This window comes from Mobula birostris, chromosome 12 (assembly GCF_030028105.1).
Source record: "Mobula birostris isolate sMobBir1 chromosome 12, sMobBir1.hap1, whole genome shotgun sequence".
NCBI classification, from domain to species: domain Eukaryota; kingdom Metazoa; phylum Chordata; class Chondrichthyes; order Myliobatiformes; family Myliobatidae; genus Mobula; species Mobula birostris.
Window position 1 is genome coordinate 94,902,230 of NC_092381.1, and position 17,422 is coordinate 94,919,651.

The 17,422-nt window shown below is 40.0% G+C and overlaps 2 protein-coding genes across 8 annotated transcripts in view; one reads left to right on the plus strand and one right to left on the minus strand.

The window, feature by feature from the left end:
* ralgps2 (Ral GEF with PH domain and SH3 binding motif 2) overlaps positions 1 to 17,422 on the plus strand; it is a 567,568-nt gene that overhangs the window by 342,428 nt on the left and 207,718 nt on the right. The gene's annotated exons all lie outside the window — the stretch shown is intronic.
* LOC140206125 (angiopoietin-related protein 1-like) overlaps positions 1 to 17,422 on the minus strand; it is a 125,577-nt gene that overhangs the window by 81,906 nt on the left and 26,249 nt on the right. For both annotated transcript variants that reach the window (XM_072274325.1, XM_072274324.1), the window contains exon 2: positions 11,775 to 12,658. In XM_072274325.1, coding sequence (XP_072130426.1) covers positions 11,775 to 12,658 — 884 coding nt within the window. The remainder of the gene's footprint in view (positions 1 to 11,774; positions 12,659 to 17,422) is intronic.

The following is a 17,422-nucleotide window of genomic DNA, read 5'->3' on the forward strand; positions in this document are numbered from 1 at the left end:
GATTAAGATTTGGTAGATTTTAGTTTATCGTGCACTATGAGTTCTTTAGTATAATTGCTTTGAGCTAAATGCTATAATATAGTTTTATAGGGATTTGTTCTCTTCTCATTTAGAGAATGCAGCCAAGGATTTACTAGATGGCATTATTGCCCTGTGCGTAAAGACAGAGTACACTGGGACTGTATTCTTTAGAGTTTTAAATGAATGAGTGGTGGAAGGAATGATTAAATTCTTAAAGGTCTTGGCAGCCTATATGCTGGGAGTTTACTTTCTTGACCGAAGAGTCTTGTGTCCAAAAGGCACAATTTAAGAATAAATGATTGGCTGTTTAAAAAAAAGGATACAATTCTTCATTTGGGGTTGTGGATGTTTGGAATTCTCTATCTTGGACAGCTGTAGAAGCTCAATCATTATGTTCATTCAAAGTGGCAATTGATAATTCTAGATATGGGAATTGAGAGATATGGAGTAGTAGTGGAAAATGGCACTAAGCTGGAAGAACAACCATAAATTTCATGGAAAAGCACAGCAAACACGAAAACCCGTTTGACTTTCTACTGTTCCTATTTCTTACATTTGTTAATTCAAGGCATGACTAAATTTGGTGCTCTCCAAAAGTTTGCTGAATTTCAAATCTTTGAACCACCAGGAATTTAACTTCTACAAAATGGTGTGCCTCTTCTCATACTTGTGTTTTGTATCACTTATCCATTGTTCACTGATTTATACTGGATTGCAGTCCACCAAGACCTAGATTTTAAAATGATCATTCCTGTTTACAGTTTCCTTCTTGACTTTATTGCCTTTCATCAGTTACACCTATCTTTCTGGTTTCTGGTCTATCTTTCCCCCTCTTTGGCAGCAGTGCCTTCAACTGCCTAGACCCAAAGCCCTAGTTATCTTTCTCCCTTTATCTTTCCTTAAGATGCTTATTTAAACATTATTTGATCTTGCTTTCAGCCACCAATAATAATGGACTGCAGCAAACAGGATTGAGCTTGCCTATTGCAGTTCTTGCCAACCTCACTGTCTTGGTGCAATGAGAATGAATGGATGGGCTGATGCCCTATCACTTGAAAGCATTTGGTGAGGCATGTCAAGGCATCTGAAGATGTACTGCTGACGTCCTAACCCTAGAATGTCCTGGCAGCATTTGCTGGAGTGGGAGCTTCATCGCCTTTCAGTGCTGGGAGAAAAATGAAGGGAGAAAGTTTGAAACAGATTAATGAGAATTTAAAAAATATATTCACGCCATGTGCCATCTTAAATAGTGAATGCTTAAATCAACTTTTTAAAAAGTTTCTGCATTCTGATGCATGCATTTAGTCAGTAGCTATTAGTTTTTATTTGAAGTAGAAGTTAAGTTTTTCAGTAACATAGATCTTTAGTTCTTATTGAGATCATTCACCTTCAAATATAGAAACTGGAGTACAACAGTGATGCCGCTACTCCATGATTCAGGAATGCAAGCATGATTGTACCATATAGTAACATGTAAAAGAAATTGTTGGTTTTTTAGACAACAGTTGATTTTCTCATGGAAGGTATTTGGTGTTATTTTGCACTGAGGTGTTGCATTTTACAACCAAGTATATTTTCACACATTTCAGGATGGATATGTATCAACTTAATTTAAACTGACGTGGGAATCTGCTATCTTCATCCAAATTTGTAAAGCAAAGAAACCAGTGTTTGCACTAGTATGGATTACTGTACTCATGTGAACATGCCCTTGTTACTCAGAGCCAGTTTGATTTTCCCAAACTATAGATTACAATATACACATTAGTGTGAAATTTGGTCTCTAAAAACTGGGTCAATGCTGACTGGGAAATGTGCCTCTGATTAGAGTGCAGTTGGTGGGACTAGAGTATTATCTCCTTGCTTCTGTGGCCACCATGCCCAGATATTATGAAATTGTGATGTACAGTCATGAATTGTCCATGTGCACAACTTGGATGTAAAAGCAATAGAACAAATAGATCAAAACTCCCCACAGAAGCAAAACCACAATACTCGTTATGTAAAGCGTGAGTATATTTCAGTCTGCAGACTTGGAGATAGGAGTAAATCTTACCTCACAATGTAATTATTCACTGCTATTACTGGTCCTTATACAAAATTTGTGTTGCTGTTGGCCCTTTAGTCTAAGGGACTCACCTTATTTCACAATGAAATAAGTTGTCCCCATAGGGCACTGTACTTCTCACATGATTTTACCAATCAGAGCACCCAACATAGATTAAATCCCATGTCAGGAACTAAACAGTAAATCAATTGTTGCAATCTGTGGAACACAGAGATTCCTCACTGTGTAAAACAAAGAAAAAAATTAACACTGTAACATTGTATCTTATGGATTTTGGGCTGCTGACCAGGAAAATCACCATGAAATATCCCTATTATGCACCATTTTTAAAAAATTGCTTACATTTGTTATTTTAATTCATTATTCAAGTCAATTAAAATGATGCACACAATGTAATCTGAAAAGTTTTCTATCTTGTCCAGGCATACTTAGGAAAGGCAGATGCTGCATGGCAAGACAGGTTTTAGAAAGGCTATAAAAAGCATCACACCCACACCATTCTATGCAGTATGTTTACATGTTTATGATCATGTATATACACGTGCTCTACACATAGAATATTGTGTGTACTCATAATAATGTAATTGTATTTTCAGGAGTGTTTATGATAGGAAAATGCCGCGATACTTTCTGTTATATTTGTGATGAGTAGACGCTTAAATCTCTAAGACAGATTGTGACTCCTCTTATAAAGGAAAGCCTATAAGCTCTACTTTGGCTGTAAAATTGGTGTCCAATACAAATCCTGGATTCCTCACATTTGTTTTACAACATATGCTGTCAATCTGTAATGGTTTCTCTGTAGCAGCAATATTTGGGTTATGACTAGAGATAACAGGGCTTTGGAATGTGGGACTATCCAATGAGAGGGATGTTGAAGGCGACAGTAACTCAAATAACCACATGTTATGTCAGTGGCATGCAGAAGAGCATCTCTGCACACAAAACTTGAATTAAATGGGCTACAGCAGCCAAAGACCATGAACATACACTCAGTAGCTTGCATATTGTGTATAGGAGGTGCCTAATAAAGTGGCCATTGAGTATACTGTAATCAACAGTAGCTTGGCTCTTCACTTGTCTTCACTGCAAAATAATGAAGATGATGGCCTTTCTGAAATTTGCCTTTTTTCTACTTTAATACGTAATGCAGATATTTTTAACTCTTGAGGAATTATTATGTTGGAATATATTAGTTGCCATGGAAAAAGTTACTCTGCTCAGGATTGAACTTTCGTAGCAGTTCTTCATTCTTTATTATCATGGGTCACCACCTTTAAGAATGTAATTGAAGTGAACATTGAGATTTCTATTGGCATCTTTTCTTTACTAATGCTTGTGATCTCTTTGTTGTGACCTAAATGTAACTTTTTGGTTTTTCTGTTGATAAAAACCCATGCAGGTTGATGAATTGCTGCAGTGAATGTTTTGTTCCTGACTCCCATTTACCTTTTCACCACTTACAAGTGATGAAATATGCTCTCCACTTGGTTGGAAGAGTGCAGCTCCACTAACTCTCAAGAACCTTGACAACATCGAAGGCATAATGATGGTCAATCAGCACCCTAATTAATCAATCCTTGTATCACACCCACAGGCTGCAGTGTAGGCCATCTCCAAACTGGACTGCAGTTGCTCACCTTAACTGCTCTAACAGGACTTCCCAAATCAATGATGTCCGATGCGTCACTGTCTAGAATCAGAATCAGGTATATTGTCACCGGCATGTGCCATGAAATTTGTTAACTTAGCAGCAGCAGTGCAGTGCAATACATAATACAGAAGAAATTGCAGAGGGAGGTACAGTGTAACTTCTTAATCAGGATTGTGGGAATGATGTTATTAAATGCTGAGCTATAGTCAATGAACAGCATCCTGGCATAGGTATTTGTATTGTCCAGGTGGTCTAAGGCTGTATGAAGAGCCATTGAGACTGCATCTGCCATTGACCTGTTGTGGCAATAGGCAAATTACAATGGGTCTAGGTCCTTGCTGAGGCAGGAGTTTAGTCTAGTCATGACCAACCTCTCAAAGCATTCCATCACTGTAGATGTAGGTGCTACCGAGCGATAGTCATTAAGGCAGCTCACATTATTCTTCTTAGGTACTGGTATAATTGTTGCCTTTTTGAAGCAAGTGGGAACTTCCACCTGTAGCAGTGAGAAATTGAAAATATCCTTGAATACTCCTGCCAGTTGGTTGGCACAGAGCCTTATCAGGGACCCCACTGGGACCTTCTGCCTTGCGAGGATTCAGCTCTTTGAAGACAGACTAACATCGGCCTCTGAGACAGAGATCACAGGGATATCAGGTGCAGCAGGGATCTTCAGAGCTGTAGTTATATAGTCTCTCTTTCAAAGTGGGAATAGAAGCCGTTGAGTTCATCTGGTAGTGAAGCTTCGCTGATATTCACGTTATTGGGTTTCACTTTGTAGGAAGTAATGTCTTGCAAACCCTGCCAGAGTTGTCATACATCCGATGTCGCCTCCAACCTCGTTCGAAATTGTCTCTTCACCCTTGAAATAGCCCTCTGCAAATCATACCTGGTTTTCTGGTACAGACCTGGGTCGCTAGACTTCACAGATCCAGCCTTCAGTAGATGACATACCTCCTGGTTCATTTACAGCTTTTGGTTTGGGAATGTACAGCAAGTCTTTGTAGGCATACACTCATTTACACAGGTTTTAATGAAGTTGGTAACAACTGCAGCATACTCATCCAGATTCGAAGATGAATCCCTGAATATAGTCCAGTCCACTGATTCAAAGCAGTCCCATAGGCGTTCCTGTGCTTCCTTTGTCCATAACTTCTTGGTCCTCACTAATGGTGCTGCAGTCTTCAGTCTCTGCATATACTCAGGGATTAGAAGTACAGCCTGGTGATTAGACTTCCTGAAGTGAGGATGTGGAATAGCATGGTAGGCATTCTCGATGGTGGTGTAACAGTGGTCCAGTGCGTTGTTTCCTCTGGTGTTGCAAGTTATCTGTTGAAGGTAGTTGCTTAGTGATTTTTTCCAGACTGGCCTGGTTAAAATCCCCCAAAACGATAGTGAGGGCGTTAGGGTGCACTGTTTCTTGTATATTGATCGCATTGCTCAGCTCATCTAAAGCCTGACTGACATTGGCCTGGGGTGGAATGTATACCGCTACCAAAATGATCCCGAAAATCTCCCGCAGTAGGTAAAAAGGATGGCATTTAACTGCTAGAAATTCCAGATCTGGTGAGCAGAATTGGGACAGCACTGATATATTTGTGCACCAAAAAGAGTTGATCATAAGGCACACTCCTCCACCTCTGTTTTTGAGAGACCATAGATCTATCCTGATGGTGTACAGGTATCCCCCACTTTTCAAAAGATCGCTTTACGCCACTTCGCTTTTACGAAAGACCTACATTAGTACCTATTTTCGCTAACTGAAAGAAATCCGAAGAGGATTTTCGCTTTTACGAAAAAAGGCAAAAAGTGAAAATAGCATTCAGCGTTTGTTTTGCAGCGAGCCATTTATAGGGAAGTGTGCTGCCAAGCTCCTACCCCAGGAACGACACTCAGCAGCTCAGCATCAAGCCGCCATAGCTTTGAACTGTGTCTGTGAGCATCTGTGCTTTATCTCTATTTATTTTGTGCATCCGTTAGCAAGATGTGTCCTAAGGTATTAGAAAAGCCTAACAGAGCTCGTAAGGGTGTTACGCTTAGCGTAAAACTAGACATAATTAAGCGTTTCGATCGTGGTGAACGAAGCAAGGACAAAGTGAATTTGGCTTGTGGAAGCTGACAAAGATGATGTTGAAGAGGTTTTGGCATCCCATGACCAAGAACTGATAGATGAAGAGTTGATGCAATTGGAAGAGGAAAGGATAACAATCGAAACCGAATGCAGTAGCGAAATTAATGTGAAGCAACTGTGTGAGATTTTCGCTGCAATGATAAAGTACGACTTTAATTTTGAAAGGGTACGTAGGTTTAGGGGATATTTGCAGGATGGTTTGAGGCCTTACAAACAACTGTATGATAGAAAAGTGCGCGAGGCTCAGCAGTCAAGCAGGCCTTCCACATCAGCCACAGCAGATGATGAACCTCGACCTTCGACATCGAGGCGGGCAGTTATAGGAGAAGATGAGCTGCCTGCCCTGATTGACGACGAGATGACACCCCCGTGTCCCACCACCCCAATCCCCGGGCCCCGGACAGATACTGTACCGATTCGCGGAGAATGCAACAGTAGCCGGGAGGCACACAGCACATCTTTAAGAAAAAAGCCAAAATAAACCAGCTAATTAATTAGGTGCCGCCGACAATTACGTGTATTGTGCTATAGGTTTTCTATGTTTCTGTGCTTCTATCCCAAGAAATAGGTACTGTATATTAAAAGTAGTTTAGTTCTAATGTTCATAGGAATTACTAAATTTTACAGAAAGAGGTAATTTTACCCATTGTGTTCTATGATGTTTGAAACAAGGGCCGTTTTGCTAATCACTTCAGGCCAATTGCCTTGTATATTCTTTGCACTGTTGAGTTCGTTTCCCCAGAATGCAGTGACAGATTTTGATTAAAGACAAGGAGTTTTGGTATTTATCAAGGTTGTGAAATGATTTAAATGAGTTTGAATGTTTCTAACACAAAAGCTTTTACAATTAGTGTAAACAATGAAAATAAATAATGTGCTAAACAAAATATTTTTAAAGCACATTGTGGAGGTACTCCTTTGGTCAGAGTCAACCATGGAAATAGTGTCCTAGCTGTCTACATGATATGCAAGACTACTCAAGCCAGGGCAGTACAATATGGAGACCAAGCTGTTGCCCATACAGCAGGTTCCCCTCTCCACACAGCTGATGAATCCACAGGAATTGCAGAGTCTGATGCAGTTTGCCACCAGTGGTGTTGCAGGAGTTACCAGTCAGCATAAAATTCAATATAGGACTGCCTTAAGGACTTCTGCTCTGGACTTTTCCATCCCCATGACTGGGTATAGCCGAAAGGCAGCAGAGGTCTGAAATCAAGAGTTTTCCTTCTCTTATATGAGCTGCCAACCATGGCTGAAAAGCCCCATTTGCCCAAAGCAACTTGTTTGAAGGCACCAGTAACCTGGTTTTACCCCTTCTCCTGTCAGTAGAAATGGTCCTGGTGGGCTAAACCTCACATAAAGGCCAGAAGCTGGACTTGATTGTCAGAGGCTATTTGAGATGCATGACAGTGGGAGCATTTAATAGGTAGTTGGGAGCTTAACCCTACTGCTTCCCCCAGCTATGACAATTGTAGGAAATGTAATGCACAGTAAATATTTACCAATCACTAATAATTGAAAATCTAATTGAAATGAATGGAATATTTCATCCTATTGGAGGTCTGAACCTATATAGGATTTGAGAGAAGAATTCCCCAACCTAATCCAAAAGAATTCTAGTAAAACTAGTATTTTCTCCTGGACCCTACTTGTAAGAGTTCATGAACAATCTTAGTGATCCATGCATGTTAGCTGTCACTGGCTAAATTCTGGACTTTGTGTTCCACTTACATCTGAGGCTTTTGTGGGAGTGACTTAGTACTGGTAGTTTTGTTGGAACTGCTGGCCACACCCTGGAGGATAATCATCTCATACTGGTTCAGACTGGATTTCCTTTTTTCTCCTCATCTGACGATTTATTTGATATTCACTGCATAAACAACTCCCCTCCCCCCCCCCGTCAACTAGACATTTTTAGCATTTTCAGACTTTTCAATGCAGTTTCCTATATTTAAGTTTTAATCACTGATACTGTGGACGACAACAAACACAAGTCTAGCACTGATCCTTGTGGAATGGATCAAATGAGCAAACTGTTGTGCGAAACCATGTCAAAAACCTTGCCAGGGTTATGGCGATTACATCAAACACATCACCCTTATTGACCTTTATTGCTTCTTTTCCAAAATAAATTTCAATCAAGTGGGATCTTCCATGAATTAATTTGTACTGAAAGTCATTGATTAATTGTGCCTTTCCAAACAATAATTTATAGTCCCTTGATATTTATCACTGATGCAAAGCTAGTTGGCCTGTTATTGCTGTCTGAATTCTTTCATAACAAAATTAATTCAACAATTCTAGAATCCTCGAACACTCAGTGTGTGACTTGAGATAGCTGGAAAATGATTACAGGTTTCCCCCGCCATACGAAGGTAGAGCGTTCCTATGAAACGGTTCGTAAACTGGAATGTCGTAAAGTGAAGAAGCAATTACCATTTATTTATATGGGGAAAAACTTGTGAGCGTTCGCAGACCCAAAAGATAACCTACCAAATAACACATGAAACCTAAAGTAACAGTAACATATAGTAAAAGCAGGAATAATATGATAAATACACAGCCTATATAAAGTAGAAATACTTTTCTACAATCATTGCCGCACTGTTCTCGATAGCGAAAATCTCATGCAAGCACTCTCGGCAGAAACACTCTCTCCAGTAACCTTTAAGCTATGAGGCTGCCAAATCTACCAAATAACATGTAAAAATACACAGCCTATAAAAGTAGAAATAATGTAAGTACAGTGTAGTATCACTTACCGGTATTGGGAAGACAGCGCCGAGCATACTAATGATGGTGTGTTAGGCTGAGTTGTTGGAGGTTGGGGTGGTGCAGTGGACCCTAACCTCCAGGCCGCCAACCGATACCCATTCGCGAAGCATGCAGTGGTAGCCGGGACGCACCCAGCATGTCTTTAAGAAAAAAGCCGAAATAAACAAGCTAATTAATTAGGTGCCGCCGAGCACGTAAATGTCGGCCCAGATCAGAGGTGGTGCAGTCGGCAGTTGCCTCTGATCTGGGCCGACATTTACGTGCCGGGCGGCACCTAATTAATTAGCCTGTTTATTTCGGCTTTTTTCTTAAAGACGTGCTGAGTGCGTCCCGGCTACCGCTGCATGCTTCGCGGATGGGTATCGGTTGGTGGCCTGGAGGTTGGGGTGGTGGGAAACTGGGGTGTCATCTCATCGTCGTCTGTTTCCATCAGGGCAGGCAGGTTATCTTCTTCTATGTCTGCCTGCCTCGATTTCGAAGGTCGAGGTTCGTTGTCTGCTGTGGCCAATGTGGAAGGCTTGAAAAATGACAGTATGCTTGACTACTTAGCCTCGCGCATTTTTCTATCATACAGTTCTTTGTAAGCACTCAAACCATCTTGCAAATATGCCCTAAAGCTACGTACCCTTTCAAAATTAAAGTTGCAATCATTGCAGTGAAAATCTCATGCAGTTGCTTCCTGTTCAGTTCCTGGACGACTTCACAGTTCGCTACTGCATTCAGTTTCGATTGTTATCCTTTCCTCTTCGAATTGCATCAGCTCTTCATCTATCAGTTCTTGGTCATGGGATGCCAAAACCTCTTCAACATCATCTTCGTCAGCTTCCACAAGCCAAACTCACTTTGTCCTTGCTTCGTTCACCACGATTGAAACGCTTAATTATGTCTAGTTTTACGCTAAGTGTAACACCCTTACGAGCTCTTTTAGGCTTTTCGGATACCTTAGAACTCTTCTTGCTAACGGATGCTTAGAATAAATCAACAAAATGCAGAGATGCTCACAGGCACGTGTTTCAGCAATGCCGGGTGGAATGCAGTTCCGGGGGAGGAGCCTGGCTGCTCGGGGCGCACGCTGCCTTTTTTGGTAGCAGTGAAAACACCTTCTGTTAGTGAAAACAGGTAACTAATGTAGGTCTTTCATAACAGCGAGGTTTCGTAAAACGAATGTTCAAAAAGCGGGGGATACCTGTACAGCCTTTTTTCCCCGTCTTGTTGGATAAGCAAATTGTTTGACCATAATTGAACAAAATTAATTGCTTAATGTCAACTCATTGTTTACAATATAACTAATTTTCAAATCAAACTTTTCTTCTTCCAGTCTTGGAGATTGCAGCATTTGGCATTTTAAACCAGTGCAAATTTATTGAAGCACTTGGCCTATGCAAACACACTTAATACTTTCCTTGACATGCTAAAAAATATAAAGAAAACAAAATGTTGTAATATTTGGCAGTGAAATAATTCACAAAATGTGGATGTAATTTCTAAATTCTTTTAAAAAGTATGTGAAGATGCAGTTCTTTCACTTGTGGTTGAAGAAATTAATGATTTCAATCTCCCCACCTAGTATTATTGACTGAATTTATTAAGAAGGTCCAGGGGAAATCAACAGGGCCAGTTATGGAAAGTAACCTTGGTGCTAGTATTTGATTGGTGGCAAACTTCTCATCTGTGTTTTTCCACTATTATGTTTTAGAATATGCCTATCACATAGATTTACTTTGGAAGAATGCACTGACGGCTTCTGTAACTGATGGCAGCCCTGTCACCTCATCATTCCTTGTATAAATCTGGAAATAACACATTTGTGGGGAAAAATGTACAATGAGTAATAGTTTTCTGTATTCTGTCATGAATGAGAATACGATTGGTCTGGCATTTTTACTGCAGGCTATTTCGGCCAACATTTTTACCCTCGTGCAAAATAGAAATCTCAATGCCTTTAGAAATAAGTACGTACTAACTGCTCTGTCTTTATTCCAGTTGCACAGCAACAAAGGCTATGTGCAAGGGAGCGTAAAAATCTGAATTGCTGTCGGTCACCTTCTAGCATTGTGAATTTAAATTAAATGTGGAGTTTCAATCCTTGTTAAATAGTTTTGGAAATTTTAGAAAAAAAATTACCTTCATGTTTTCCTCAATTTCTTCTCTTGTTCCCTCATTTTTTTAAACTTTCTGTAATATAATTTATGACACATTTATACAGTCTAATTTATACTCTGCTTCATTAAAGAGCTTTCAATCTGATTGGTTGAACAGCTGTCCCACTCGTTCCTTTTGAGTGACTGTGTTGGATAATACTCTTGAGCTGGAGGTCTACTCAAAAACCCATAATGACTCAGGCGCTATTATCTGTATAGTGATCAATATTAGATTTCTGCTGATAGCTTTTAATTTTTTTCATTAAAGCATTTGCTGTTTCCTGCTGCTTTGATCTTAAACTTCTGTTTGCCAAACTGGAAAACCAAGGGAGATAGTAAAATAGCAAAATAGTTTTTTGAAATCACTTTCTTAGTTATCGAAATATGCATTGAGTTGAGCATAAATTACTTAAACCTTACTGATGAAATTAATGTCTATAAGAAAGCACAAATGTAAAGTAGATATATATATGGCCCTATTACCCTAAATATAAACTTACCTGCTACACACCAGACAAATTATTTATCCATTTGCAAGGGTTTCTTTCTTTTTACCTGTTTATTTATCATCAGTACTTAAGATTAACTATTAACAGTAACATCTGCCTTTAATGCTGAGAGATTATCTGGGTTTATTAAAAATCAGATTCCCCTGGTCTTCAAAAAATATATTGTCATATATTTTCACATTTAAGTGCTATTTAAAGATTTTTCAGCTTCAGTAAGAAATAATATTATTTTCTAAATGAGAACATCATGCAAAGCATTGCAGTTGCTTTTAATTAATTGTGTGGATCAGTTTGAAAAGAGAAGAGGTTATAATGGCATGAATTAAGTGAAGGAGTTGGAAATTAATTTGTATTAAGTAAAGCCAACAGTGTGGTATGCAGTGTTTGTAATCTCTGCTCTGGATATTGTGAATTAAATGGAATTTTAGTACAGAGCTGTACAATTACCTACCATTTAAAAATTATATAAACCTACCATCAGGCTCTTCGGTAACTGATGATTCCAAAGAACTGGCAGTTGTAGGAGAAGGTTCATGCAAGGATGCTCTGGAGCGAAGCCCCCGTTCTCGTGTAAATGCAGGATTTTGATCTCTTTGTATTTCATTACTACCAAACAAATTGCTCTGGTATTGCCTGCTACGTGGTATGGACTGTGGTACAACTTGTACAAGGGGTGGTGGCTCATATTCTCTTGGAGTAAGGCTACGAATGCATTCCTGCTCCAATTTAGTTATGACTACAGACTGATTATTAACAAGAGTAGACAGTACTGCATACTTCTGTTCCAGTTGTCTATACTTCGTGGCCATTTGCAGAATTTCAGCTGTGGAATTAAGAACTTTGTTCTCTAGCTGTGAAATTTCCAGTGAGTTGTCCCTTTTACGAATAATCTCATGGAGAAGCTGCATATAAAGCTGTGTTACACGTGAATTCATATTCCGACTCTCCTTTCGTAGCAATTTTACCTCATTTACAACACCGCCATCCACCTCCACTAAGAGTTCAAGGTTTTCAATTTGCCGTTTCTGTTTGGACATAATGTCCTTTAAGTCCTCCACATCCATTCTAGTTATTCCATTATAATTCCTTTCTGGCCCCTTTGAACTGACACAGATTGGACCAGTTATCCTTTGATCTGGGACCAAGAACGTGTAGGAACATTTGTTGCTGCTATTAGGTGAACGTCTGTAGCGGTTATGAACAACAGAATGTACTGCAATGTTGGTTCTGGCTTGATGTTGTTCCCTCTTGCCTCCTGTAGTCATGAAACTAATTAACAACAGACACAAAGTCCAGCTGAATGAATTCATGTTGATTCGGAGAACGCTGAAAGGAACCGTTTTGCCTCCAGAGATAATTCTGTAAAAGAAGATTTTTTTTATTAGTTCTTTAGTGTGTGTTGCCATGCAAATATAAAATATTCTAGAAAGTTAATTATATTCTGTATATTCCAGTTTAACCACTTAATTGTCAAGTGACAATATCTTTCAAATTGACTTGCAAATATTTTTCAAAATATACATAAAACTCATAAATTCAAGCAGCATTACTTACTAATTGATAAAATAATATTTTCGTTAAGTGTTGCACTTAAGTAGAAACTAAGCACACATCCTGCTGAACTTACAACTTTTTACCCTGATCTCTACCTGACCCTGAACTGAAATAAACTACTGCATGTCAAAGGCATTCAAACTACTGCTGTTTACCATTAATCATGCTAAATGGTAGAATTGTTTCAATTGAAAGCTTTTAATTTAAACATTCTTTACTGTCAAAATTTGCACAACATGAGCTCCTGTCAGGTGGGAATACATTTTCAAAGTATTAAAGCTCTGCAAGCTTGAACATAGTCTGCATTCCATTTTGTGCAAGTCTTTTTTTCCCGCACACCTTTTGCACGTAACTATTACGTTTGGACTTTTGGATGGTTTGGAGTTTGTAAAATGTGTGCAAGATAGTTTTTTGAAGCAATACATAGAAGTACCAACTAGAGAAGGGGCAGTGTTGGATCTCCTGTTAGAGAATGAGATAGGTCAGGTGACAGAGGTATGTGTTGGGGAACACTTCGGATCAGGATTTAGAAGGAGTAGATTGGGACAATTTGTTTTATGAGAAGGATGTAATAGAGAAATGGAGGTCATTCAAAGGTGAAATTTAAAGGGTACAGAATCTTTATGTTCCTGTTACCTTGAAAGGAAAGGTTAAAAGTTTGAGAGAGCCATGGTTTTCAAGGGATATTGGAAACTTGGTTCGGAAAAAGAGAGAAATCTACAATAAATATAGGCAGCTTGGAGTAAATGAGGTGCTCGAGGAATATAAAAAATGTAAAAAGAATCTTAAGAAAGAAATTAGAAAAGCTATAAGAAGATGAGGTTGGCTTTGGCAAGTAAGATGAAAATAAATCCAAAGGGTTTCTACAGTTATATTAATAGCAAAAGGATAGTGAGGGATAAAATTGGTCCCTTAGAGAATCAGAGTGGACGGCTATGTACAGAGCCAAAAGAGATGAGGGAGATTTTAAACAATTTCTTTTCTTCGGTATTCACTAAGGAGAAGGATATTGAACTGTGTAAGGTAAGGGAAACAAGTAGGGTAGTTATGGAAACTGTGATGGTTAAAGAAGAGGAAGTACTGGCGCTTTTAAGGAATATAAAAGTGGATAAGTCTCTGGGTCCTGACAGGATATTCCCTAGGACCTTGAGGGGAAGTTAGTGTAGAAATAGCAGGGGCTCTGACATAAGTATTTCAAAATGTCATTAGAAACAGGGATGGTGCCGGAGGATTGGCGTACTGCTCATGTGTTTCATTGTTTAACCAAGGGTCCTAAGAGTAAACCTATCAATTATCAGCCTGTAAGTTTGATGTCAGTGGTGGGTAAATTAATGGAAAGTATTCTTAGAGATGGTATATATAATTATCTGGATAGACGGTCTGATTAGGAACAGTCAACATGGATTTGTGCGTGGAAGGTCATATTTGACAAATCTTATTGAATTTTTTGAAGAGGTTACTAAGATCAGGTCCTGAATATTCTAAAGGGGGAGGGTGAGCAGCCAGTTGTCTTGGTACGTGTTGGTACCAATGACATAGATAGGACAAAGGAGGAGGTCCTGAAGAGAGATTTCCAGGAGTTAGGAAGGAAGCTGAGAAGCAGGACCTCCAGGGTAGTAATCTCGGGATTGCTACCTGTGCCACGTGCTAGCGAGGGCAAGAGTAGTCGGATCAGGCAGATGAATGCGTGGCTGAGAGACTGGTGTAGGGGGCAGGGCTTCAGGTTCTTGGATAATTGGGATCTCTTCTGGGGGAAGTATGACCTGTTCAAAAAGGGCAGGTTACACCTGAATCCGAAGGGGACCAATATCCTGGCGGGAAAGTTTAATAGAGCTGTTAGGGAGGGTTTAAACTAATTTGGCAGGGGGATGGGAACCGGAATGATAGAGCGGAGGAAGGGGAAAACAGAAATAAATCTAAGATAGTGAGCAGTAAAGATGTCAGGAAAGACAGGCAGGTGATGGGGCAAATGTGTAGCCATTGGGATGAGTTGCAGTGCAATCAAAGCAAAAAGTATCAAATACTGGTCTTAAGGTGTTGTACTTAAATGCACGCAGCATAAGAAATAAGGTGGATGATCTTGTTGTACAGCTACAGATTGGCAGGTATGATATTGTGGCCATCACTGAGACCTGGCTAAAGGATGCATGTCTCTGGGAGCTGAACGTCCAAGGATACACGGTGTATCAGAAGGATAGGAAGGTAGGCAGAGGGGGAGGCGTGGCTTTATTGGTAAGAAATGATATTAAATCATTAGAAAGAGGTGATATAGGATCGGAAGCTGCAGAATCTTTATGGGTTGAGCTAAGGAATAGCAGGGGTAAAAGGACCCTGTGATAGCAGTTATTTATAGGCCTCCAAACAGCTGCAGGGGTGTGGACTACAAATTACAACTGGAAATAGAAAAGGCTTGTCAGAAGGGCAGTGTTATGATAATTGTGGGGGATTTTAACATGCGAGTAGATTGGAAAAATCAGGTTGACACTGGATCTCAAGAGAGAGAATTTGTAGAATGTCTGCGAGATGGCTTTTTAGAACAGCTTGATGTTGAGCCCACTAGGGGATCGGCTGTACTGGATTGGGTATTGTGTAATGAACCGGAGGTGATTGGAGAGATTGAGGTGAAGGAACCCTTAGGAGGCAGTGATCATAACATGATTGAGTTCACTGTGAAATTAGAAAAAGAAAAGCCGAAATCTGATGTGTCGGTGTTTCAGTGGAGTAAAGGAAACTACAGTGGCATGAGAGAGGAACTGGCCAAAGTTGACTGGAAAGAGACACTGGCGGGAAAGACGGCAGAGCAGCAGTGGCTGGAGTTTATGTGAGAAATGAGGAATGTGCAAGACGGGTATATTCCAAAAAAGAAGAAATATTCAAGTGGAAAAAGGATGCAACCGTGGTTGACAAGAGAAGTCAAAGCCAAGGTTAAAGCTAAGGAGAGGGCATACAAGGAAGCAAAAATTAGTGGGAAGACAGAGGATTGGGAAGTCTTTAAAACCTTACAAAAGGAAACCAAGAAGGTCATTAAGAGAGAAAAGATTAACTATGAAAGGAAACTAGCAAATAATATCGAAGAGGATACTAAAAGCTTTTTCAATTATATAAAGAGTAAAGGACAGGTGAGAGTAGATACAGGACCGATAGAAAATGATACTGGAGAAATTGTAATGGGAGATGAGGAGATGGCAGAGGAACTGAACAAGTATTTTGCATCAGTCTTCACTGAGGAAGACAGCAGGATACCAGACACTCAAGGGTGGCAGGGAAGAGAAGTGTGCTCAGTCACAATTACTACAGAGAAAGTACTCAGGAAGCTGAATAGGCTAAAGGTCGATAAATCTCCTGGACCAGATGGAATGCACCCTCATGTTCTGAAGGAAGTAGCTGTGGAGATTGCGGAGGCATTAGCGATGATCTTTCAAAAGTCGATAGATTCTGGCATGGTTCCGGAAGACTGGAAGATTGCAAATGTCACTCCGCTATTTAAGAAGGGGGCAAGAAAACAAAAAGGAAATTATAGACCTGTTAGCTTGACGTCGGTGGTTGGGAAGTTGTTGGAGTCGATTGTCAAGGATGAGGTTACAGAGTACCTGGAGGCATATGATAAGATAGGCAGAACGCAGCATGGATTTCTTAAAGGAAAATCCTGCCTGACAAACCTATTACAATTTTTTGAGGAAATTACCAGTAGGCTAGACAAGGGAGATGCAGTGGATGTTGTATATTTGGATTTTCAGAAGGCCTTTGACAAGGTGCCACACATGAGGCTGCTTAACAAGGTAAGAGCCCATGGAATTACAGGAAAGTTACATACGTGGATAGAGCGTTGGCTGATTGGCAGGAAACAGAGTGGGAATAAAGGGATCCTATTCTAGTTGGCTGCCGGTTACCAGTGGTGTTCCACAGGGATCAGTGTTGGGGCCGCTTCTTTTTACATTGTACATCAACGATTTGGATTATGGAATAGAGGGCTTTGTGGCTAAGTTTGCTGACGATATGAAGATAGGTGGAGGGGCTGGTAGTGCTGAGGAAACGGAGAGTCTGCAGAGAGACTTGGATAGATTGGAAGAATGGGCAGAGAAGTGGCAAATGAAGTACAATGTTGGAAAGTGTATGGTTATGCACTTTGGCAGAAAAATATAAACGGGCAGACTATTATTTAAATGGGGAAAGAATTCAAAGTTCTGAGATGCAACGGGACTTGGGAGTCCTCGTACAGGATTCCCTTAAAGTTAACCTCCAGGTTGAGTCGGTAGTGAAGAAGGCGAATGCAATGTTGGCATTCATTTCTAGAGGAATAGAGTATAGGAGCAGGGATGTGATGTTGAGGCTCTATAAGGCGCTGGTGAGACTTCACTTGGAGTACTGTGGGCAGTTTTGGTCTCCTTATTTAAGAAAGGATGTGCTGACGTTGGAGAGGTTACAGAGAAGATTCACTAGAATGATTCTGGGAATGAGAGGGTTAACATATGAGGAACGTTTGTCCGCTCCTGGACTGTATTCCTTGGAGTTTAGAAGAATGAGGGGAGACCTCATAGAAACATTTCGAATGTTAAAAGGCATGGACAG